Below are 26,247 nucleotides of genomic sequence, written 5' to 3'. Positions count from 1 at the left end.
CAGGATGCACCTGAGCTCAATTTCCAGTCTCATAGCAAAGGGTCTGAACACTTATGTAAAGGTTTCTAAAAACAAATTCTAAAAACCTGTTTTCGCTTTGTCATTATTGGGTATTGTGTGTAGATTACTGAGGAATTGTTTTTATTTAATCCGTTTTAGAATAGGGCTGTAACGTAACAATGTGGAATGGAAAAAGTCAAGGGGTCTGAATACTTTCTGAAGGCACTGTATTTAGCGAACTACATGACAGTAGCTCACGCAAGGGCACAAGTAGACTACAAATGCATGCTGGGGCAGGCATGCCCTGAGCTCGTGAAGTGAGCGCTATTGAAGCGAAGTTTGGAGCGGGCGAGAAACCCGACTCTCTATTCTTTAGGAATATTTCTCCACGCACCAGCTCTGCTCCGCTAACATACACTTGACGCAAATGAGCTTCCCTGAGATGGTTTCTGACAGGTTGTGCAGAAATTATTTGGTTGTGCAAACCCACAGTTTCATCAGCTGTCCGTGTGGCTGGTCTCAGACGATCCCGCAATTGAAGAAGCCCGGATGTGGAGGTCTTGGGCTGGCGTGCTTACACGTGGTCTGCAGTGTTGGACGTACTGCCAAATTCTCTAAAATGATGTTGGAGGTGGCTTTTGCTAAAGAAATTAACACTAAATTATCTGCCAACAGCTCTGGTGGACATTCCTGCAGTCAGCATGCCAATTGCACGCTCCCTCAAAACTTGAGACATCTGGAGGCCCACCTCTTTTTTTGTTTCTCTTTTCTTTACCTACCAATTTTTTTACAAAATGCTGTGTGGTTAATATGATCATTTTCTTTTACTGTAGAGGGGCAGCTTACGCTACGTGTAGTATAAACTAAAAGTGTGTAAATGCACATCAATATTGTACCTGTAACCCCCCCCAATCAAAAAATGACAAGTAAAAACATAGTCAAAAATGTTTTTTTAAATTATTTTTTGGGGAGAAAAAAAAAACAGTAAAAATAAATAATTGTTTTTGTTTCTTTCTGACCTTTTCAATTTAAAACAATCACAGTGTGGTACTTGATATTGAGATAACAATGGCTGCATTGGATCTTTAATTCGTCATAATACTCCACCTAGCTTCAATTCCAATGTTCCTTGATTTGAATGAGACTTGAAAGTATGGTAACGTGAGACTATGAAACTGAATATTACCATTCTTTCTCCTGAAGGATCTCTTCCAATACTAAGGCTAAAGTGGAGCGTAACCCAGAGGAGGGGATCAACGAGGATGAAGATGTTCAGATGGAAAAGGCTCGGGTGAAGGAGGCCCTCACCTGCCAGTGCTGTGAGGAGGTGTGTGTGTTAAGTGCTTTTTTATTCACACCTTGATCTCTGTGGAAGACTAGTCCCATCTTTGAAAGGGGATTTGCCATGTTTTGACGGTTTCCTCAGATCTATTAACTGTCATCTAATAATGTTTTTTTTGTGCCCCCCCCTTCAGAAACCAGTAGTGGTGGTGAGTAACTTGAGGAAGCAGTTTAAATGTCCAAGGGAAGGAATCTCTCTCAAAAAGAGGAGGACGGTAGCCACCAAGAACATCTCCTTCTGTGTACGCAAAGGTCAGCCGAGCTTACTACTCTCCAACTGTAAACTGTACATTTGATCAGTCAAACACTAAACAATTCCATTGCTTGACATTTATCACATGAAGTTATGAATGCAATGATTTATGTCCAGGGCAATGGAGGCTGCTGAAGGGAGGATGGCTCGTAGTAATGGATGGACCGGAATAAATAGAATGGTATCGAACACATGGTTTCCATGTACTTCATTCCAGCCATTATTATAAGCCGTCCTCCCCTCAGCAGCCTCAACTGGATTTAAATGAGGCTTTGGTGGTGGGCGTGGTAAGGGTTGTGACAGGGGCGCAGTTGTTCTGCCTGCACAGTAAAAAAAATAAAAATTAGTGGCCCCAATCTTGGCGGTGTCAGGAAATTATAGACAAGCCATTTTCCCCCAATTCTACACTTTCCATGCAGCTGCTATTATTTTTGTTTTAAAGCAGATTTCCTGCAATTCTATGCATTTTGCCATGGCTAATACTGTGTTCTTTTGCCCAAACATAACAAAATATATACTGCTAAATTAATTGTTTTGGGGTTTTTCTATTCTCCCTTGACTGTCTATTTTTTATTTTGGTGGTTGTTAGTTCAAAACAAATCTAGATATATTTTACATTGTTTGTATTTAAGCAACCCGTCCAAGGATATTAATGGCAGAGAAATCCCTGAGGTCTGCACTGTGAGGCTTGGGTTTTTGAACAATGTCAATGGTCTCATAACAGATAACCAGTATATCAACTGTATGTGTGTTCAGGTGAGGTGCTTGGACTGCTGGGGCCCAACGGAGCAGGGAAAAGCACCATCATGCATATGTTGTCTGGAGACACAGTCCCAACCGCTGGACAGGTACATACCATTCACCCTCTCTGTCTTTTGACTGGACCCTATATGGAATTTTTAGGGCCAGTTTCCTGGACTTAAACGTCATTTAAATTGAAAATGCCTTTTAAGCTGGGTGTACATTACAAAATGTTGGTCCCGATTTAGCTGTCCCAGACAAGTTTGAGATCAGAGACAAAATCCCCATGTTGTTGCCTACTTGGGGTGCGCGGCAGTAACCAACGGTTGTTTAATGGGAGTGGGTCAGAGACTCAATCTGAGGGCTAACGATCAATCTTTGAGCAGTCCCAGACGTCACAATATTTTCAAACAATTCTCGTTGTGTGAGATGTGCAACGTCAAGTTTTGAGAACGGTGATGAGCAATAGCTAATGAGAGCACGTTGTTTCACGTCACCCATAATGTGTAGACTCGAGAAGGAGCGATGACTACTGCTAGTATGCATTTGTACTTGCCTTTAAATCAAAGCCAACGTGTCAAATTGTTACAGCTCTGAAGTTCACAATCAATCTTATTCATTTCAAATTGTTGGCTAGATATTTCAACTCTGAATGGCAAGCGTGAATGTCTGACTGAAAACATTTAGGACTGCTTTGAGCCACAGCTTGTTGTAGCTACGTTAAATCTAATCCCATCATTGTTTTCGTGCAACACCGTGGTATTAGCATTCCTCAAGACCAAGTGAAGAATCTTGTAGTGCGACCCCCGTCTGTCCCACCATCGTTTAGTGTGCGCACAACTACAGGAAAGATGGTTGTTTAATGTGAGGTTTAGCCTTAAAGGCCCAGTGCAGTCAAAAACTTGATTTTCCTTGACTTTTTCCACATTTTGTTACGTTAGCCTTATTCTAAAATGTATGAAATTGTTTTTTCCTCAATCTACACAATACCCCATGACAAAGGAAAAAAAAAATGTTAATACAGTTTTGCAAATAAAACGATTACATTTGCGTAAGTATTCAGACCCTTTACTCAGGTTCGATGGGGAGTGTCACTGCACAGCTATTTCAGGTCTCTCCAAAGATGTTCAAATCGGGTTCAAGTCCGGGCTCTGGCTGGGCCACTCAAGGACATTCAGAGACTTGTCCCGAAGCCACTCCTGCGTTGTCTTGGCTGTGTGCTTAGTGTCTTTATGCTGCCACCACCATGTAGGGCTGGGCAATATGGTCAAAATCTCATATCCTGATATATCACATTTTATATAAAATGACCACATGTAAAGGCCTATTTCTTATTACATATTTTTCTTCTTAAAAATATTTTTGTGGGCTTGCATGTTTTGCATTAATACGTGTCACATCAATTTGCATTTGGTACCTTGGGTCAAGTGTTAGCACCAACTCACGAAAACCCCCGTTTCTCGACCGTGTAAATTGGGGCCATGTTTTTGCAGATGTAAGTTGTAACGGCAGCTGTTAACTCCCATCTTCGTGGTCTGAGTCGGGGGTTTGTTTTGAGCACTCAACCGTACTTTTTTGGATCTCATCCGTAGACTCTCTCTGTACTGTTTCACACGATTCTTGTGTTGGTGGTGTTTGAGCCCATTATCGAGAACCGGCCTGAGGCATATTTTGCAGAGGACGGTTTTCTGGTCCGTGTCAGACTTTTCATACCCAAACCACATCCATGTGACCGAAGTAGCCCTTTTAGGTACGAGCTCCGTGTCACGTTTCTTCTCCTCCGTGTTTGTTTGTGTTGCAAATTTCCCCGTGTGGAAGAACGCTAAGCATTTTCCAATTGACAAAAAATATTGCTGCAAAGAGTGATTTGCAACAATTAAATATTATGCTCTATCGTCACACAATCTATATATCGCCCAGCCCTACCAGCATGCTTCACCGTAGGGATGGTGCCAGGTTTCCTCCAGATGTGACACTTTGCTGTCAAGCCAATGAGTTCAATCTTGGTTTCATCTGACCAGAGAATCTAGTTTCTCATGGTCTGAGTCCTTCAGGTGCCTTTTACTGAGGAGTGGCTTTCATCTGTCCATTCTACCATAAAGCCCTGATTGGTTGAGTATTGCAGAGATGGTTGTCCCTTCTCCACAGAGGAACTCTGGGGTTCTTGGTCAACTCCCTGACCAAGGTGTTTCTCTCCCGATTACTCAGTTTAAGATGAGTCTAGGTGGTTCCAAACTTCTTCCATTTAAGAATGGAGGCCACTGTGTTCTTGTGCACCTTCATTGCTGCAGAAATGTTTTGGTGCCTTGACACAATCCTGTCTCGGAGCTCTCCAGACAAACTCATGGCTTGGTTTTTGCTCTGACATGCGTCAACTGTGGGACCTTGTATAGTAACTTTCCAAATCATGTCCAATGAAGTTGTAGAAACATCAAGGATGATCAATGGAACAGCACACACCTGAGCTCAAGTAATTTAAATGTTTATTTGCAAACCTGTTTTTGCTTTGTCATTAAGCGGTATCGTGTAGATTGAGATTTCTTTTAATCAATTTTAGAATAAGGCTTTCAATGTGATGAAAGGGGTCTGAATACTTAGTATTATTCTAACCTCAGTGGAAACAATACATACAGTCAAAATTGGGATGCTGTCCAGTCTTAACAATTCTTGCTTGAGAAATTGCTCTTTCCTAAGGTTGGTTTTCAATCAAAATTGTATAAAACAATCACAAATAAAAGGTACTTAATTATTGCCCAGAAATGGTTTAATATTGAGACAAAAAACAGCTGCTTTTAAGGTCCAATCTGATCCTATATAACAGTCTGTTTTTCTTGCCTCAGGTCCTGATGGGGGACTACAGTACAGAGTTCCGTCCAGTAGACAACCCCCTGGAGCATATAGGCTACTGTCCCCAGGTCAGCCCTTTGTGGCCCCGCATCACCCTGGAGGAACACCTGGAGATCTACGCTGCCATCAAGGGCCTCCGCGGACAGGACGTCCCTGGCATCATCACACGGTAACTATCCACTATCATGTTAACACTTGTCATTTAGCAGATGCTCTTTTCCAGTGTGACTGCATTCATGTTAACTAGGAAGGACAACCACATCACAGGCAACGAAAGTGTGGTGGGTGGGGGCAGTTGCTGTTCCGATCGTGAGGAGGAGCGGGGTGATATAGGAGAACTTGAAAACCAGGCAGGCGGCAGCGTTCTGGATAAGTTTCATGGGTTTGATGGCACAAGTGGGGAACCCAGCCAACAGCAAGTTGCAGTGGTCCAGACCGGAGATGACAAGTGCCTGGATTGACCTTCCTCTTCCTGTGTATTATAGGGTCGTACTCTACAGGTGTTGTAGAGCACGAACGGGTCACTGCTTTGATGTTTGCAGAGAACAATAGTGTCACGTCAAGGTTCTTCGCACTCTGGGAGGGTGACACTGGAGTTGTCAACCGTGATGGAGATTTCTTTGAGCGGGCAGGTCTTCCCCCAGGGGAAGAGCAGTTATGTCTTATTGAGCTTGAGGTGGTGGGCCGGGCACCTGGGTGTCAGAAGGGAACGTAGTTGCATGTCATCTGCAGAGCAATGATAGGAGAGACCATGTGAGGATATGACGGAGCCGAGTGACTTGGTGTATAGAGGCCCTAGAACCGAGCGCTGGGGGACACCAGTAAATCTGTGTCCGACGCAGATCCTCTCCATGTCATCTGGTAGGAGCGGCCTGCCAGGTAGGACGCAATCCAAGAGTGTGCAGAGCCTGAGATGCCCTGCCCTGAGAGGGTGGAGAGGAGGATCTGATGGTTCATGGTGTCAAAGGCAGTGGATAGATCTAGGAGGATGAGAACAGAGGAGAGAGTCAGCTTTGGCAGTGCAGAGAGCCTCTGACACAGAAGAGCAGTCACGTTTGGGTGACCCATCTTGAAGCCTGACTAGTTAGGGTCAAGATCATAGAGAGCCATAACGATAAAGTTGATCATAGACAGCACACTCAGGTGTTTTGGAAAGAAAAGGCTACAGGTCTATAGTTTGATGTCAGATGAGTCGAGTGTTGGTTTCTTGAGGGGAGAAACAATTTTGAAGTTAGAGGCGACGCAGCCAGTGGTCAGGGATAAGTTGATGGGAGAAGGTCTCCAAGATGGTTTGGGGTCGAGCAGGCAGGTTGTCCAGTGGCCAGACGTCATCTGGAAAAGGGGAGAAAGAGGTCAAGGTGAAGGGTAGTTCTGAGTGAGACCAGTGGACTCAATAGGCTGAGTGAAGGAGTAGCAGATGTCGTCAATCTTTTTTTCCCCCCAAAGTTGTTGATAAAGTCATCCAGAGGGAGGGGGGGGGTAGAGGATTAAGGAGGGAGAAGGTGGAAGAGTTTCCTAGGGTAAGAGGTAGAAGCATGAAATGTAGTGGTTGAAAGTGGTTTTAGCAGCAGATACAGAGGAAGAGAAGGTAGAGAGGAGGGAGTGAAAGGCTGATAGGTTCTCTGGAAGTTTGTTCCTCCATTTTCCTATCAGCCCTGTTTTGTAAACTCACAATGAGTCACTCAGCCACGGAGTAGGAGGGGAGGGCCGAGCCGGCCGGGAGGAAAGGGGACTGTGCAGGTCATAGGATGCGGAAAGGGAGGGGAGTAGAGTCGAAGAGGCAGAGTCGCGATAAGTATTTAGCAGAAGGGAGAGGAGATGGACAGGTGAGAATAGAAATTAGTAGACCTGTGTCACCACCACCAAAGACCAGGTGCTCTCGGACTATGAGAGAAACAGTCAGATGTAGAGTAGCAGTGTTCGCTGGGGTGATACATGTCTTTGTCAGGGCCAGAAAGTCGAGGGACTGAAGGGCAGCATAGGTTGAGATGAACTAGTCGTTCTTGACCGCAGAGTGGCAGTTCCAAATGCTGCCAGAGACCAGGAATTCCACATGGATTGTGAGTGCAGGGTGCACTAAATTAGGAGGGTTGCAACCAAGTTGTGGGGAACGTCTGTAAATCCTACAGGGGAGGTGCAAACAGGTATAGAAAACACACAGGGTTGACAAAGCTGCAAAATCAGAAAGTAAATAACTAGGTAAGATATACTCAAGTTAGAGTGTGGAGCCTTCCTCCAACAACTCCACAGAACCGTCTTTGTTTCGGCGTTGGTCTTAGTTATGAGACCGAACTGACACGACCGCTGCTTACAGCTGCTGCTTACAGCTACCGCTGAGAAACCAGGGGAGGCTGAAGAACTAACACTAATTGCTAATTGCTTATCAGAGGTGGAGAGCACGCCTCCCTGTACTAATTGCTGATTGCCTAGGAGAAGCGAAAGCACTCCCCCTCCAATATAGCCACTAATTACCCAAAATAAGTCACAAATGGCCCTGTACCTTCCTCCTGATTGATGTGTCATGAACTATCTGCAAATTATGAACAGTCAGCAGACACCAAGTAGGTCACTGTGAAGACAGGGAGCACTTACAGTAGATGGCCCTAGCTAGCTTACAGACAGTACTAGACATCAATAGATAAAGACAACAAAAAAATTCTACTATCAGGAGTCCTCTAGCTATAGATTGAAGCACACTGAGATGGTGCCTGAGAAGCTGGTTATATGCAGTACACTCAGAAAAGAGATGTTAACCACTGTGCCACAAAGAGGGACTTAGGGTAATTACAATTGGCTCAGAACAGGGCAGCACGGCTGGCCCTTTAAAGTAAACGGAGAGCTAACAATGATATGAATGTAAATCTCTCATGGCTCAAAGTGGAAGAGAGATTGACTTCATCACTACTTGTTTCTGTAAGAGGTGTTGACATGCTGAATTCACCGAGCTGTCTGTTTAAACTACTAGCACACAGCTCAGACACCCATTCATACCCCACAAGACATGTCACCAGAGGTCTCTTCACAATGCTCAAGTCCAGATTTAAAATTTAAATTAAAAAAATTATAAAAAATACAGGTAAAAATACACCTTATGGAACAGCGGGGACTGTGAAGAGACACACACAAAGGTGCAGACACAAACATACGCACACAAGCGCTAGCACACACACTCTACACACACGTACATTATAATATTGTTGTATGGTGGTTTTATACAGTTTGTATTGTAGATATGTAGTGGTGTAATAATGTTATATGATGTCCTGTTTTCTCTGTTTTTATACGTAATGTAAGTGCTTTAATGTGTTTGGACCCCATAATAGATATAAATACCCTTATGACAACTGTCTTGTGGTAGTAACAGGTGGTGCCTGATGTAGTCAGAGATGTGCTGTTGACAACTAAGCATTGATTGGATTGTTTATCTGGAGTTCATTTTAATCCTAAAAAATGAATAATGTATCTAACATTTGCGTCTTATCTAACCTACCTTTTAGACTTGGCCCTCTTTATTTTTCTGTTATGTACCTTTTTGCTGTGGTCTCCTGTGGAATGGACTTTGTGTGAACGTTGTGTCTGTCTCTCTCTCTGTGTTCCTTTCAGTGTGGTGAATGCTCTGGAGCTGAAGGGCCACCTCCACAAGCAGGCCAAAAACCTCTCAGCTGGGATCAAGAGGAAGGTGAGACAGAAAGAGGGAGAGCATGAGAGAGTTCCACTTTACACTCTGTCTACTCTCCACACACCTTTACATAACACTGTGGAAAGGGAGACGTTTAGTTTGAAACTGCCTGCCAGGGAGACCTTTGGAGAGCTGAAATGGGGTTGCTTCAGAGATTCCGTTTGGGCCTAGCAGTACCATCCATCATTTAATATGACGTTTGATAATAGAGGAAAAGAGGTGAGTATTTCCTCCCTCTGCCAGCTCAAACAACCCTACAATGTTAGCTGGTGTGTGTGTAAAATAACCACCAAGCTTAGCCCATAAACATTAACCAAATCCTAAAACCTTACTTTGCTCACTTGTTTAATTTGTATATCTGTGTCACAGTATGTTGACTGCTGTCTCAATCTCTGAATGCTCAGCTATGAGAAGCCAATTGACGTTTACTCCTGAGGTGCTGACATATTGTACCCCCTACAACCGCTGTGATTATTATTTGACCCTGCTGGTCATCTATGAACGTTTGAACATCTTGAAGAACGATCTGGCCTTCATGGACAATCTTATAATCTCCACTTGGGAAAGCCAGAAGAGGACTGTCAACCCCTCAGAGCCTGGTTCCTCTCTAGGTTTCTTCCTGACTTACTAGGGAGTTTTTCCTAGCCAACCTTGCTTCTACATCTGCATTGCTTGCTGTTTAGAGTTTTAGGTTGGGTTTCTGTATAAGCACTTTGGGACATCTGCTGATGTAAAAAGTGCTTTATAAATACATTTGATTTGATTGTTGTGTTTTCTTTGTGCGTTTTAGCCTAGCCCAAACATTCAAATCCTTTTGCCCTCACTAATTCTCATTTGGCTGTTTAATTTGTATCTGTGCCACATGTTGTTGACTGTATTCCTTTGTGTTTCCTGTTTATGTGTTTCAGTTGTGCTTTGCTCTCAGCATGTTGGGGAACCCTCAGATAGTTCTGTTGGACGAGCCTTCTACAGGGATGGACCCCAAGTCCAAACAACGCATGTGGTGAGACCCATGCTCCTCTCCCTGGGACAGGCACAATCAGACCAAAACAATGTTGTTGACAAGAAGTAGTTGTGCGGTACAAGGCTGAGAAATTACAGCAAAATCACACTGCAATCAATAGAAACCAGAATGTATCGTGTTTCATTGTGTAATTTGTATATGTACACTATATATACAAAAGCATGTGGACACCCCTTCAGTGGATTCAGCTATTTCAGCCACACCTATTGCTAACAGGTGAATAAAATTGAGCACACAGCCATGCAATCTCCATAGCCAAACATTGGCAGTAGAATGGCCTTTCAAAGTGGCACCGTCATAGGATGCCACCTTTCCAACAAGTCAGTTTGTCAAACGTCTGCCTTGCTAGAGCTGCCCTTATTGTGAAGTGGAAACGTTTAGGAGCAACAACGGCTCAGCTGCAAAGTGGTAGGCCACACAAGCTCACAGAATGGGACCACTGAGTGCTGAAGCGTGTAGCGCATAAAAATCGTCTGTCCTCGGTTGCAACACTCACTAACAAGTTCCAAACTGCCTCTGGAAGCAACGTCAGCACAAGAACTGTTCGTCTGAAGATTCATGAAATGTTGTTCCATGGCTGAGCAGCCGCACACAAGCCTAAGATCACCATATGCAATGCCAAGCGTCGGCTGGAGTGATGTAAAGCTCGCCGCCATTGGACTCTGGAGCAGTGGAAACGCTTTCTCTGGAGTGATGAATCACGCTTCACTATCTGGCAGTCCGACGGACAAATCTGGGTTTGGCAGATGCCAGGAAAACGCTACCTGGCCGAATGCTAAGTGCCAACTGTAAAGGGGGGAATAATGGTCTGGAGCTGTTTTCCATGGTTCGGGCTAGGCCCCTTAGTTCCAGTGAAGGGAAATCTTAACGCTACAGCATACAATGACATTCTAGATGATTCTGCGCTTCCAACTTTGTGGCAACCGTTTGAGGAAGGCCCATTCCAGTTTCAGCATGAGAATACCCCGTGCACAAAGCGAGGTTCATATAGAAAATGTTTGTCAAGATCAGTGTGGAAGAACTTGACTGGCCTGCACAGAGCCGTGACCTCAACCCCATCGAACACCTTCAGGATGAATTGGAACGCTGACTAGCCCAACAGGCCTAATAGCCCAACATCAGTGTCCCACCTCACTAATGCTCTTGTGTCTGAATGGTAGCAAGTCCCTGCAGCAATGTTCTAACATCTAGTGGAAAGCCTTCCCAGAAGAGTGGAGGCTGTTGTAGCAGTAAAAGGGGGACCAACTCCATATTAATGTCCATGATTTTGGAATGAGATGGTTGACGAGCAGGTGTCCATACACTACATAACCAAAAGTATATGTCAACTTCAGTTTCAAAACTGTTTTCAGTTAGTTTTTTAGTTTTAGATTTTCATTGTTCTACTCTGTTAAGTAGCCAGTAAAGTGCTAAGGCTGTGGTCCTTCTGTCCCTCTGGTTCGTCCTGTCTCCAGGAGGGCTATCCGGGCAGCGTTTAAGAACCGCCAGCGTGGGGCCATTCTGACCACTCACTACATGGAGGAGGCTGAGGCTGTGTGTGACCGCGTGGCCATCATGGTGTCAGGGCAGCTCAGGTGAGTGTTGGGGTATCAGAGTAGGGGTGAAGATGGATGGAACATAGCGTTGGATAGAGAATGCACTTGCCACAATGGCTGTTTGTGGTCTGCCCTCTATCCAACTCAATGAGGGGGACAGGGGGACATCCAGAAGCTCTGACATTGGGGCTGGCTTTGGGGAAAGGTGTGATATGTTGCAATTACATTGCTTTAGCTAATAATCTATGTCGCAGTAACTAGGTTATAAATAACTTTGTTGCAATGACTTTGTTACAAGTACTTTGTCTTTTTTCATACTGTGGGTATGTTTTTAGTGTTTAGATTTTTTGTTTTGTGTTGAGATCAGGTGGTGTATTGGAGAGTTGATTTGTGGTAGTTGTGATTAGGATGATGGTGATGAAGACAAGGATGTGTTATATCTCAGGTGTATTGGGTCTATCTAGTTGTGATTATGATGACGATGTGTTTCAGGTGTATTGGGTTTATCTAGTTGTGATGATGATGATGATGATGTGTCTCAGGTGTGTTGGGTTTATCTAGTTATGATGATGTGTCTCAGGTGTGTTGGGTTTATCTAGTGATGATGATGATGATGTGTCTCAGGTGTGTTGGGTTTATCTAGTTGTGATGATGATGATGTGTCTCAGGTGTGTTGGGTTTATCTAGTTGTGATGATGATGTGTCTCAGGTGTGTTGGGTTTATCTAGTTGTGATGATGATGTGTCTCAGGTGTGTTGGGTTTATCTAGTGATGATGATGATGTGTCTCAGGTGTGTTGGGTTTATCTAGTTGTGATGATGATGATGATGATGATGAGGTGTGTTGGGTTTATCTAGTTATGATGATGTGTCTCAGGTGTGTTGGGTTTATCTACTTGTGATGATGATGTGTTTCAGGTGTGTTGGGTTTATCTAGTGATGATGATGATGTGTTTCAGGTGTGTTGGGTTTATCTAGTTATGATGATGATGTGTCTCAGGTGTGTTGGTTTATCTAGTTGTGATGATGTGTTTCAGGTGTATTGGGTTTATCTAGTTGTGATGATGATGATGTGTCTCAGGTGTGTTGGGTTTATCTAGTTGTGATGATGATGATGATGATGATGTTGATGTGTCTCAGGTGTATTGGGTTTATCTAGTTGTGATGATGATGTGTCTCAGGTGTATTGGGTTTATCTAGTTGTGATGATGATGATGATGTGTTTCAGGTGTATTGGGTTTATCTAGTTGTGATGATGATGTGTCTCAGGTTTATTTAGTTGTGATGATGATGATGATGTGTCTCAGGTGTATTGGGTTTATCTAGTTGTGATGATGATGATGTGTCTCAGGTGTGTTGGGTTTATCTAGTTATGATGTGTCTCAGGTGTGTTGGGTTTATCTAGTTGTGATGATGATGATGTGTCTCAGGTGTGTTGGGTTTATCTAGTTATGATGATGATGATGTGTCTCAGGTGTATTGGGTTTATCTAGTTATGATGATGATGTGTCTCAGGTGTATTGGGTTTATCTAGTTATGATGATGATGTGTCTCAGGTGTATTGGGTTTATCTAGTTGTGATGATGATGATGTGTCTCAGGTGTATTGGGTTTATCTAGTTGTGATGATGATGATGTGTCTCAGGTGTGTTGGGTTTATCTAGTTATGATGATGTGTCTCAGGTGTGTTGGGTTTATCTAGTGATGATGATGATGTGTCTCAGGTGTATTGGGTTTATCTAGTTGTGATGATGATGTGTCTCAGGTTTATTTAGTTGTGATAATGATGGTGATGTATTTCAGGTGTATCGGGTTTATCTAGTTGTGATGATGATGTGTCTCAGGTGTGTTGGGTTTATCTAGTTATGATGTGTCTCAGGTGTGTTGGGTTTATCTAGTTGTGATGATGATGTGTCTCAGGTGTATTGGGTTTATCTAGTTATGATGATGTGTCTCAGGTGTATTGGGTTTATCTAGTTATGATGATGTGTCTCAGGTGTATTGGGTTTATCTAGTTGTGATGATGATGATGTGTCTCAGGTGTATTGGGTTTATCTAGTTGTGATGATGATGATGTGTCTCAGGTGTATTGGGTTTATCTAGTTATGATGATGTGTCTCAGGTGTATTGGGTTTATCTAGTTGATGATGATGATGTGTCTCAGGTGTATTGGGTTTATCTAGTGATGATGATGATGTGTCTCAGGTGTATTGGGTTTATCTAGTGATGATGATGATGTGTCTCAGGTGTATTGGGTTTATCTAGTTATGATGATGTGTCTCAGGTGTATTGGGTTTATCTAGTTGTGATGATGATGATGTCTCAGGTGTCAGGTTTATTGTGTATGATGTTTGTCTAGGTGTATGATGATGTGTCTCAGGTGTATTGGGTTTATCTAGTTTGATGATGATGTGTCTCAGGTGTATTGGGTTTATCTAGTTGATGATGATGTGTCTCAGGTGTATTGGGTTTATCTAGTTGTGATGATGATGATGTGTCTCAGGTGTATTGGGTTTATCTAGATGTGTCTCAGGTGATGATGATGATGTGTCTCAGGTGTATTGGGTTTATCTAGTTGAGATGATGATGATGATGATGTCTCAGGTGTATTGGGTTTATCTAGTTATGATGATGTGTCTCAGGTGTATTGGGTTTATCTAGTTATGATGATGTGTCTCAGGTGTATTGGGTTTATCTAGTTATGATGATGTGTCTCAGGTGTATTGGGTTTATCTAGTTATGATGATGTGTCTCAGGTGTATTGGGTTTATCTAGTTATGATGATGTGTCTCAGGTGTATTGGGTTTATCTAGTTATGATGATGTGTCTCAGGTGTATTGGGTTTATCTAGTTATGATGATGTGTCTCAGGTGTATTGGGTTTATCTAGTTATGATGATGTGTCTCAGGTGTATTGGGTTTATTTAGTTGATGATGATGTCTCAGGTGTCTCAGGTGTATTGGGTTTATCTAGTTATGATGATGATGTGTCTCAGGTGTATTGGGTTTATCTAGTTGTGATGATGATGATGTGTCTCAGGTGTATTGGGTTTATCTAGTTGTGATGATGATGATGTGTCTCAGGTGTATTGGGTTTATCTAGTTATGATGATGTGTCTCAGGTGTATTGGGTTTATCTAGTTATGATGATGTGTCTCAGGTGTATTGGGTTTATCTAGTTATGATGATGTGTCTCAGGTGTATTGGGTTTATCTAGTTATGATGATGTGTCTCAGGTGTATTGGGTTTATCTAGTTATGATGATGTGTCTCAGGTGTATTGGGTTTATCTAGTTATGATGATGATGTGTCTCAGGTGTATTGGGTTTATCTAGTTATGATGATGTGTCTCAGGTGTATTGGGTTTATCTAGTTATGATGATGATGTGTCTCAGGTGTATTGGGTTTATTTAGTTATGATGATGTCTCAGGTGTATTGGGTTTATCTAGTTATGATGATGTGTCTCAGGTGTATTGGGTTTATCTAGTTATGATGATGTGTCTCAGGTGTATTGGGTTTATCTAGTTATGATGATGTGTCTCAGGTGTATTGGGTTTATCTAGTTGTGATGATGTGTCTCAGGTGTATTGGGTTTATCTAGTTATGATGATGTGTCTCAGGTGTATTGGGTTTATCTAGTTGTGATGATGATGATGTGTCTCAGGTGTATTGGGTTTATGATATGTGTCTCAGGTGTATTGGGTTTATCTATGATGATGTGGGTCTCAGGTGTATTGGGTTTATCTAGTTATGATGATGATGATGTGTCTCAGGTGTATTGGGTTTATCTAGTTATGATGATGTGTCTCAGGTGTATTGGGTTTATCTAGTTATGATGATGTGTCTCAGGTGTATTGGGTTTATCTAGTTGTGATGATGTGTCTCAGGTGTATTGGGTTTATCTAGTTGTGATGATGATGATGTGTCTCAGGTGTATTGGGTTTATCTAGTTATGATGATGTGTCTCAGGTGTATTGGGTTTATCTAGTTATGATGATGTGTCTCAGGTGTATTGGGTTTATCTAGTTATGATGATGTGTCTCAGGTGTATTGGGTTTATCTAGTTATGATGATGTGTCTCAGGTGTATTGGGTTTATCTAGTTATGATGATGTGTCTCAGGTGTGTTGGGTTTATCTAGTTATGATGATGATGATGTGTATCTAGTTATGATGATGTGTCTAAGGTGTATTGGGTTTATCTAGTTTATCTATTGGGTTTATGATGATGTGTCTCAGGTGTATTGGGTTTATCTAGTTATGATGATGTGTCTCAGGTGTATTGGGTTTATCTAGTTGTGATGATGTGTCTCAGGTGTATTGGGTTTATCTAGTTGTGATGATGATGATGTGTCTCAGGTGTATTGGGTTTATCTAGTTATGATGATGTGTCTCAGGTGTATTGGGTTTATCTAGTTATATGATGTGTCTCAGGTGTATTGGGTTTATCTAGTTGTGATGATGATGTGTCTCAGGTGTATTGGGTTTATCTAGTTGTGATGATGATGATGATGATGTGTTTCAGGTGTATTGGGTTTATCTAGTTGTGATGATGATGATGATAATGATAATGTGTCTCAGGTGTGTTGGGTTTATCTAGTTATGATGATGATGTGTCTCAGGTGTTTTGGGTTTATCTAGTTGTGATGGTGATAATGTGTCTCAGGTGTGTTGGGTTTATCTAGTTATGATGGTGATGTATTTCAGGTGTATTGGGTCTATCTAGTTGTGATGGTGACGTGTCTCAGGTGTATTGGGTTTATATAATTGTGATGATGTTGATGATGATGTGTCTCAGGTGTATTGGGGAGTTGATTTGTGGTCGTTGTGATTAGGATGAGGATGATGTGTCTCAGGTGTTTTGGGTTTATCTAGTTGTGATGATGATGTGTTTCAGGTGTGTTGGGTTTATCTAGTTATGATGATGTGTCTCAGGTGTATTGGGTTTATCTAGTTATAATGATGATGATGTGTCTCAGGTGTATTGGGTCTATATAGTTGTGATGATGATGATTTTATTTTATTTTTATTTCACCTTTATTTAACCAGGTAGCCTAGTTGAGAACATGTTCTCATTTACAACTGCGACCTGGCCAAGATAAAGCATAGCAGTGTGAACAGACAACAACACAGAGTTACACATGGAGTAAACAATAAACAAGTCAATAACACAGTAGAAAAAAAGAGTCTATATACATTGTGTGCAAAAGGCATGAGGAGGTAGGCGAATCATTTCAATTTTGCAGATTAACACTGGAGTGATAAATGATTAGATGGTCATGTGCAGGTAGAGATACTGGTGTGCAAAAGAGCAGAAAAGTAAATAAATAAAAACAGTATGGGGATGAGGTAGGTAAATTAGGTGGGCTATTTACCGATGGACTAAGTACAGCTGCAGCGATCGGTTAGCTGCTCAGATAGCAGATGTTTAAAGTTGGTGAGGGAGATAAGTCTCCAACTTCAGAGATTTTTGCAATGCGTTCTAATCACAGGCAGCAGAGAACTGGAAGGAAAGGCGGCCAAATGAGGTGTTGGCTTTAGGGATGATCAGTGAGATACAGCGTGTGCTACGGGTGGGTGTCGCCATCGTGAACAGTGAACTGCGATAAGGTGGAGCTTTATCTAGCATGGACTTGTAGATGACCTGGAGCCAGTGGGTCTGGCAACGAATATGTAGCGAGGGCCAGCCGACTAGAGCATACAGGTCGCAGTGGTGGGTGGTGTAAGGTGCTTTAGTAACAAAACGGATGGCACTTTGATAAACTGCATCCAGTTTGCTGAGTAGAGTATTGGAAGCTAATTTGCTAGATTTGATTTTAGATTAGAGATGTTTGAAATGAGTCTGGAAGGAGAGTTACAGTCTAGCCAGACACCTAGGTACTTATAGATGTCCACATATTCTAGGTCGGAACCATCCAGGGTGGTGATGCAAGTCGGGCGTGCGGGTGCAGGCAGCCAACGGTTGAAAAGCATGCATTTTGTTTTACTAGCGTTTAAGAGCAGTTGGAGGCCACGGAAGGAGTGTTGTATGGCATTGAAGCTCGTTTGGAGGTTAGATAGCACAGTGTCCACGGAAGGGCCAGAAGTATACAGAATGGTGTCGTCTGCGTAGAGGTAGATCAGGGAATCGCCCGCAGCAAGAGCAACATCATTGATTATATACAGAGAAAAGAGTCGGCCCGAGAATTGAACCCTGTGGCACCCCCATAGAAACTACCAGAGGACCGGACAACATGCCCTCCGATTTGACACACTGAACTCTATCTGCAAAGTAGTTGGTGAACCAGGCAAGGCAGTCATTAGAAAAACCGAGGCTATCGAGTCTGCCGATAAGAATATGGTGATTGACAGAGTCGAAAGCCTTGGCCAGGTCGATGAAGGCAGCTGCACAGTACTGTCTTTTATCGATGGCGGTTATGATATTGTTTAGTACCTTGAGCGTGGTTGTGGTGCACCCGTGATCGGCTCGGAAACCAGATTGCACAGCGGAGAAGGTACGGTGGGATTCGAGAACAGTTGCATATCGCGGGGACTATTCGATGCTATTGCAGTCCGCCACAGGATGTTTTTGTGCTGGTCGAGGGCAGTCAGGTCTGGAGTGAACCAAGGGCTATATCTGTTCTTAGTTCTGCATTTTTTGAATGGAGCATGCTTATCTAAGATGGTGAGGAAGTTACTTTTAAAGAATGACCAGGCATCCTCAACTGACGGGATGAGGGCAATGTCCTTCCAGGATACCCGGGCCAGGTCGATTAGAAAGGCCTGCTCGCAGAATTGTTTTAGGGGGCATTTGACAGTGATGAGGGGTGGTCATTTGACTGCGGACCCATAGCAGATACAGGCAATGAGGCAGTGATCGCTGAGATCCTGGTTGAAGACAGCGGAAGTGTATTTGGAGGGCCAGTTGGTCAGGATAACGTCTATGAGGGTGCCCTTGTTTACAGATTTAGGTTTGTACCTGGTGGGTTCCTTGATGATTTGTGTGAGATTGAGGGCATCTAGCTTAGATTGTAAGACTGCCGGGGTGTTAAGCATATCCCAGTTTAGGTCACCTAACAGAACAAACTCTGAAGCTAGATGGGGGGCGATCAATTCACAAATGGTGTCCAGGGCACAGCTGGGAGCTGAGGGGGGTCGGTAGCAGGTGGCAACAGTGAGACTTATTTCTGGAGAGAGTCATTTTTAAAATTAGTAGTTTGAACAGTTTGGGTATGGACCTGGAAAGTATGACAACTTTGCATGCTATCTCTGCAGTAGACTGCAACTCCTCCCCCTTTGGCAGTTCTATCTTGACAGAAAATGTTGTAGTTGGGTATGGAAATCTCAGAATTTTTGGTGGCCTTCCTAAGCCAGGATTCAGACACGGCAAGGACATCAGGGTTGGCAGAGTGTGCTAAAGCAGTGAGTAAAACAAACTTAGGGAGGAGGCTTCTGATGTTGACATGCATGAAACCAAGGCTTTTTCGATCACAGAAGTTAACAAATGAGGGTGCCTGAAAACATGCAGGGCCTGGGTTTACCTCCACATCACCCGCGGAACAGAGGAGGAGTAGTATGAGGGTGCGGCTAAAGGCTATCAAAACTTGTCGCCTAGAGCGTTGGGGACAAAGAATAAAAGGAGCAGATTTCTGGGCATGGTAGAATATATTCAGGGCATAATGCGCAGACAGGGGTATGGTGGGGTGCGGGTACAGCGAAGGTAAGCCCAGGCACATGATGATGTGTCTCTGTCTCTCAGGTGTATTGGGTCTATCCAGCACCTGAAGGGGAAGTATGGGCGTGGCTACAGCCTGGAATTGAAGCTGAGAGAGGAGCTGACGGGGCTCCAACAAGTGGCCCTGCTCCACAAGGAGATCCGTCGAATCTTCCCTCATGCTGCAAGACAGGAGAGGTGAGTCAGAGCAGAGGGGTGTGTGTGTGTGTGTGTGTGTGTGTGTGTGTGTGTGTGTGTGTGTGTGTGTGTGTGTGTGTGTAATGAAATGCTTAAGCCTGCTGCCTCTGTCTTACAGCTTTGCCACCCTGATGGTTTACAAGATCCCCATGGAGGATGTCAAGTCACTGGCCAAGTCCTTCTCTCAGCTAGAGAGTGGTGAGTGTGTGTGATCACTCTCTGACCATCTGCCTCATGTTTCATTGATCCGTTACAATTTAGGCAAAATGCATTGTGTTCTAATGTTTTCTGCTCTCCGCTTCCTCCAGCTAAGCAAGCCTTCAACTTTGAAGAGTACAACTTTTCACAATCAACCTTAGAGCAGGTAAGTACTCATTTGTGAACCTTACCTTGAATAACATGTGATGTTACATCAACTGCAATGCAAACTCCATCCACTTCCTGACTATTTGTCTTAGCTAGTCTCTCTCTTGCTCTCTCTCACCCCATCGCTCAGGTCTTCATGGAGTTTGCTAAGGAGCAGGAGAACGAGGAGGAAGAGGTGGGTTCCCTCAGCACCACGTTCCAGTGGCAGCGGCTCCGCCAGGACGGCCCTGTGCCTGTCAACCACACAGACAGCATTGTGCACCAGCTCTGAGCTCCACTGGGGGGGGGGGTGTCTGTGGCCGGCACCGTCTCTGGGCTCCCATTCTCCCTGCCTACATGGCACTAACCTCGTCCCCAGCCTAAAGAGGCTGGAATCGAGTTTACTATGGCACATGCTATGCCAGCCCTGGCAATGCACTCACCCCTCACCTCACGGCTAACACCACCACCCACCACCAGCCCAAACTAATAGGACAAGATGGGCGTCACAGGACGGATGGATGCCCCTATGGACATGGCCCTGGAGGGCTAGCAACTATACACTCACACCGGAACTGTCTGTGTTTGGGATGGGAAGTCTCTCTGGGGCTGAGGTGTGTGAGTTGTCCAAACTACTGTGTGTTTTCTGACCTTTGCACTGACTAACCAAGGGGCCTGCTCCACTTCACCCAACCAGAATCTCCCTCCTCTGATGACGCACTGATACGACTAATACCTACTACATTTTTTTAATAGGTTTTATTTTATTTTTTATCTGAATTCACAGCAAGTTCGTATATATGGATATATATATTTAAGCAATAAGGCCCGAGGAGGTGTGGTATATGGCCAATATACCACGGCTAAGGGCTATTCTTATGCATGACCCATCGCGGAGTACCTGGACACAGCCCTTAGCCATGGTATAATTGCCATATACCACAAAACCCGAGGCGCCTTATTGCTATTATAAACTGGTTATCAACATAATTAGAGCAGTAAAAAATAAATGTTTTGTCATACCTGTGGTATATGGTCTGATATACCACAGCTGTCAGCCAGTCAGCATTCAGGGCTCGAACCACCCAGTTTATAAATATAGATCTTCTTATATATATATATATATATATATATATATATACTACAGTTCAAAAGTTTGGGGTCACTGAGAAATGTCCTTGTTTTTGAAAGAAAAACTAGGCAGAGTTCCTCTGTCGAGTGTCTGTGTTCTTTTGCCCATCTTAATCTTTTATTTTTATTGGCCAGTCTGAGATATGGCTTTTTCTTTGCAACTCTGCCTAGAAGCCAGCATCCCGGGGTCGCCTCTTCACTGTTGATGTTGAGACTGGTGTTTTGCGGGTACTATTTAATGAAGCTGCCAGTTGAGGACTTGTGAGTCGTCTGTTTCTCAAACTAGGGGCGGCAGGGTAGCCTAGTGGTTAGAGTGTTGGACTAGTAACCGTAAGGTTGCAAGTTCAAACCCCCGAGCTGACAAGGTACAAATCTGTCGTTCTGCCCCTGAACAGGCAGTTAACCCACTGTTCCTAGGCCGTCATTGAAAATAAGAATGTGTTCTTAACTGACTTGCCTAGTTAAATATAAATAAAGGTTAAAAAAAAAAAAAAGACACTCTAATGTACATGTCTTCTTGCTCAGTTATGCACCGGGGCCTCCCAGTCCTCTTTCTGTTCTGGGTAGAGCCAGTTTGCGCTGTTCTGTGAAGGGAGTAGTTAGTACACAGCGTTGTATGAGATCTTCAGTTTCTTGACAATTTCTCGCATGGAATAGCCTTCTTTTCTCAGAACAAGAATTGACTGATGAATTTCAGAAGTTATTTGTTTCTGGCCATTTTGAGTCTGTAATCGAACCCAGAAATGCTGATGCTCCAGATACTCAACTAGTCTAAAGGCCGGTTTTATTGCTTCCTTAATCAGCACAACCGTTTTCAGCTGTGCTAAAATAATTGCAAAAGGGTTTTCTAATGATCAATTAGCCTTTCAAAATTATAAACTTGGATTAGCTAACAATGTGCCATTGGAACACAGGAGTGATTGTTGCTGATAATTGGCCTCTGTACGCCTATGTAGATATTCCATAAAAAAATCTGCCGTTCCCAGCTACAATACTCATTTACAACATTAACAATGTCTACACTGTATTTCTGATCAATTTGATGTTATTTTATGAGACAAAATATTTGCTTTTCCTTCAAAAATAAGGACATTTCTAAGTGACCCCAAACTTTTGAACTGTTATTTATATATATAGTATTTATTGATTCCTTTTACTTTCCATCCATTTCCCTACCTGGGGTACCCTCGTCCCTAGGCAAATTGGAAGTGTCTAGTGAACAAGATTATCCATGGGGAATCAGTGCAGTAAGTGTGTTTGCTCGTGTCTTCCACTGTGTTTGTGAAACTTTGTGTGTTTTATAACAACACCAATCCAGTTCTGGCTCTAGATCCACTAGAACCAAAGCAGTACATCCCTATTTACTCACACACTCCTAACCTAACACGTTGACACTAAGGTGCTTTTAGCGTCTGTAGCATGATATGGACTATTTGTGTCGTAGTTGTCGGTTGCTTGTTCTGGACGTGTGAGTACAGATAAACTACTGACAGATCTCCAGTACAGACAGAGTTACTGGCAGATGGAGTGGCCTTTTTTTGTTGCAAAAGAGGAAACCCAGCCGAACTGGAGCTCCAGTCCCTCTCCTCCCCTGCATCGCCCTCTGGTGGGTGTGAAGAAAATCACACCTCACTCTGCCTCTGCCTCTTCTGCACTAAGGGTTTGCTGCTGTTACTCTATGTTTCTCTCTGGCTGCATCTGAAATGGCACAATATTCACTTCTTGCTCTGGTCAAAAGTAGTGCACTATATAGGGACTAGGGTGCCATTTCCTCTGTGTTTCTGTGGGGCACTGTGAGTGCTGTATCTCCTATACACCAGCATGCATTTTAGTGTTGTTCAGGCCCATTGTATACTATAAACACAGCTCTCCCAGTTCTCATAGACAAGGAGAAAGAGGCCTGCTTTTCAGTGACTTAACATGCTTGTCTGAGAGGAAGAATTATGGATAAATAAGGAGAAGATGGTCAGTATTGTAGTGATGTTATAAAAGGCACAAGTGTAAGGTTTAGGGTGGAGAGTTTAGGACATGTGCTCACACTGCCCAGTGGCCTTCCACTCCTACAATACTTTAGTGTCTAAATAGGAATGATAGCTTGGTAATGTAGTATCTTAAATTCACATCAGTACATGTAGCACTCTGGCTTCATCAAACATTTGGTATGGGAACCAAGTCACCAACCCTAGAGAATCAGTCAATTTGAAAAATATTGTTTGGAAGAGTAGTTCTTGTTTTTATTTTATTATTATGATATATTTGGATTATTTTATCTTGGCCAGGTGTGCTCAAATTGGTATTTTGTGACAAAGTGAATCTTGAATGTATGAAAAAAATCATGCCTCCAAAAAGAGGCTTCTTATTTTATCTAGGTGACTTAGTTTTTGAAGTTCTGTTGGACTGAAAGGAGCTCAGTTTTCACTCTGTCACTCTGGTTCCGCTTCTAAGCACAGATATATTTTATTATTTGTATTTTGTGTGTGTGTGTGTGCGTGCGTGACTTATGTTTGGCTACTGTTATAAGACTGCTACAGTACTAATATAACCCTCTCCAGGGAAGCACACTAAGTGTTGGTGCAATACTTAAACAATTTTAACAGTAAAAATGTTAACTTTTTCTTGTGACATTCAGGTGAGCTTTGAAAGAGCAAATAAGAGATGAACAGAAGGGAGTTGAGAAGAAAATTCTTAGTATGTGAGGATGGAGGAACTGAGAGAATATGTTGGTTTCCTTGGTTTCCAAATTGAGAGTCCATGGAATTGAACTAATGTTTTCAGATGACACTTTTGACCCTATTTGTGATGCGGGCGTATGCTCAGCATGGTAGATTCTTGATTGCTTGAAACGCATGATCCCTCTGGTTGCAAGTTGCATCACATACTTACAAAGATGCAAACACAATTTCAGGATGCCCTAAAAAGTGTCTACAATACCTAACTGTCTATATGTCTCACTAAAGGTAAATATATTGTACAGTGCAGCATAATATTATGTCTAATTTGATATATTTTCCTGTAGCATAAATCACGAGTGCTTGCATTTTCTACAGAAGTGTGTTCTTCATCGTTCCGTAGAAGACGTGTCATAGTAGAGAATATCATCCTGCCGTAGAAGATGTGTTGTAGTAGAGAATATCATTCTGCCGTAGAAGATGTGTTGTAGTAGAGAATATCATCCTGCCGTAGAAGATGTGTTGTAGTAGAGAATATCATCCTGCCGTAGAAGATGTGTTGTAGTAGAGAATATCATCCTGCCGTAGAAGACGTTTCGTAGTAGACAATATGACAGTGAGTCAGATTTGTTGATGTCTTGCCAGCCTCTCTCTGATACTGAGACTTAATATCAGTCTGTTGGCCATGAGTCTGAATTAAGAAACATTCACAGAGAACGGGAGGCCTTCACTTATTGTTTACGGGTGGTGTGGCCATAGAAATATACTGTTGGCCTGAGGGGCGCTGTCCCTTCTAGCGATTATATTTCTGAGTGTAGCGCCTATTTTGGGCAGCGATAATCATTGAGCAAAATGCCTCTTGTCCCTTTTTGCCTTCTAACATAAACCCACCTCCCCTCCCTCTCTGTGAACTAGATACAGTGGGGCAAAAAAGTATTTAGTCAGCCACCAATTGTGCAAGTTCTCCCACTTAAAAAGATGAGAGGCCTGTAATTTTCATCATAGGTACACTTCAACTATGACAGACAAATGAGAAGAAAAATCCAGAAAATCACATTGTAGGATTTTTTATCAATTTATTTGCAAATTATGGTGGAAAATAAGTCGTCCTGGTCCCTTTGCAGAAAAACAGCCCCAAAGCATGATGTTTCCACCCCCATGCTTCACAGTAGGTATGGTGTTCTTTGGATGCAACTCAGCATTCTTTGTTCTCCAAACATGACGAGTTGAGTGTTTACCAAAAAGTTATATTTTGGTTTCATCTGACCATATGACATTCTCCCAATCTTCTTCTGGATCATCCAAATGCTCTCTAGCAAACTTCAGACGGGCCTGGACATGTACTGGCTTAAGCAGGGGGACACGTCTGGCACTGCAGGATTTGAGTCCCTGGCAGCGTAGTGTGTTACTGATGGTAGGCTTTGTTACTTTGGTCCCAGCTCTCTGCAGGTCATTCACTAGGTCAACCCCGTGTGGTTCTGGGATTTTTGCTCACCGTTCTTGTGATCATTTTGACCCCACGGGGTGAGATCTTGCGTGGAGCCCCAGATCAAGGGAGATTATCAGTGGTCTTGTATGTCTTCCATTTCCTAATAATTGCTCCCACAGTTGATTTCTTCAAACCAAGCTGCATACCTATTGCAGATTCAGTCTTCCCAGCCTGGTGCAGGTCTACAATTTTGTTTCTGGTGTCCTTTGACAGCTCTTTGGTCTTGGCCATAGTGAAGTTTGGAGTGTGACTGTTTGAGGTTGTGGACAAGTGTCTTTTATACTGATAACAAGTTCAAACAGGTGCCATTAATAGAGGTAACGAGTGGAGGACAGAGGAGCCTCTTAAAGAAGAAGTTACAGGTCTGTGAGAGCCAGAAATCTTGCTTATTTGTAGGTGACCAAATACTTATTTTACACCATAATTTGCAAATAAATTCATTAAAAATCCTACAATGTGATTTTCTGGATTTTTCTTTCTCATTTTGTCTGTCATAGTTGAAGTGTACCTATGATGAAAATTACAGGCCTCTCTCATCTTTTTAAGTGGGAGAACTTGCACAATTGGTGGCTGACTAAATACTTTTTTGCCCCACTGTATGTTGACACCAAGATGATATCTGTATCATGTAAGGTTCACAGATCATAGGGTCTTGCAGGAGGCATGTATAGGTCTATTAGGTCTGTATAGGTCTATTTTCTCACGTCTCATCTCCAACCTGGGGTGCAGAAGCTTTATAGTCGTCATCTCAACTTTTTAAGGGAGATTTTTTATTACAACATTGTTTATTTTAGTGGGGAGCTGTGTGACTTAGTTTTGTAATGTGGTGGTTGGGTTATTGAGATGTTGGAGCAAGTTACTTGAAGTGGTTGTTCATAGCTTCCTTTGTCTCTCTACCATGTCATGTGTGTGGTTTAGTTTATCATTATGCTTATTGTGTTGTCTTTTAAACTGATGAAAAGTAATTAAAGGAGAGGTTGAAGCCCAAGAAATAGGATGCAGTAGCATCTCAGAGTCCTGTTTTACCACCATTGACCTTCATTTGATGGAATATATGTTTTGTGTTTTCTATTCATATATTTTTTTTTTAAGAAAGGATCTGCAAATGTATGTTGGTATAGTATCGGTCTGTTGGGTTTCTGTTCATTTGCCCTCTGAAATGAATTACAATTGGTTTTATTTTAAATGTGTAAAGCATGTTTTCTACTTTACCCTCTCGAATGATATTTGCTACTGAGCATTGTTGGTGAAAAATCAGTGTATGGTTCTGTGATTCATTTTTATGATGATACGATACAACCTCCCAC

General features: G+C 42.8%; 1 protein-coding gene across 2 annotated transcripts in view; it reads left to right on the top strand.

Annotated features, from left to right (window-relative positions):
* Nucleotides 1-20,669, top strand: part of abca5 (ATP-binding cassette, sub-family A (ABC1), member 5) — a 96,868-nt gene extending 76,199 nt beyond the window's left edge. For both annotated transcript variants that reach the window (XM_042326184.1, XM_024431433.2), the window contains 11 exons: nt 1,204-1,327; nt 1,476-1,593; nt 2,351-2,442; nt 5,176-5,351; nt 8,786-8,861; nt 9,770-9,864; nt 11,340-11,459; nt 19,154-19,306; nt 19,425-19,504; nt 19,615-19,670; nt 19,803-20,669. In XM_042326184.1, coding sequence (XP_042182118.1) covers nt 1,204-1,327; nt 1,476-1,593; nt 2,351-2,442; nt 5,176-5,351; nt 8,786-8,861; nt 9,770-9,864; nt 11,340-11,459; nt 19,154-19,306; nt 19,425-19,504; nt 19,615-19,670; nt 19,803-19,943 — 1,231 coding nt within the window. In that variant the 3' untranslated portion in view covers nt 19,944-20,669. The remainder of the gene's footprint in view (nt 1-1,203; nt 1,328-1,475; nt 1,594-2,350; nt 2,443-5,175; nt 5,352-8,785; nt 8,862-9,769; nt 9,865-11,339; nt 11,460-19,153; nt 19,307-19,424; nt 19,505-19,614; nt 19,671-19,802) is intronic.
* Nucleotides 20,670-26,247: the final 5,578 nt, after the last annotated feature.

The sequence above is a fragment of the Oncorhynchus tshawytscha genome, linkage group LG01 (assembly GCF_018296145.1).
Source record: "Oncorhynchus tshawytscha isolate Ot180627B linkage group LG01, Otsh_v2.0, whole genome shotgun sequence".
Lineage (NCBI taxonomy): Eukaryota > Metazoa > Chordata > Actinopteri > Salmoniformes > Salmonidae > Oncorhynchus > Oncorhynchus tshawytscha.
Note: the sequence above shows the minus strand (reverse complement) of the source record. Positions and strands in the feature narration are given on the sequence as shown.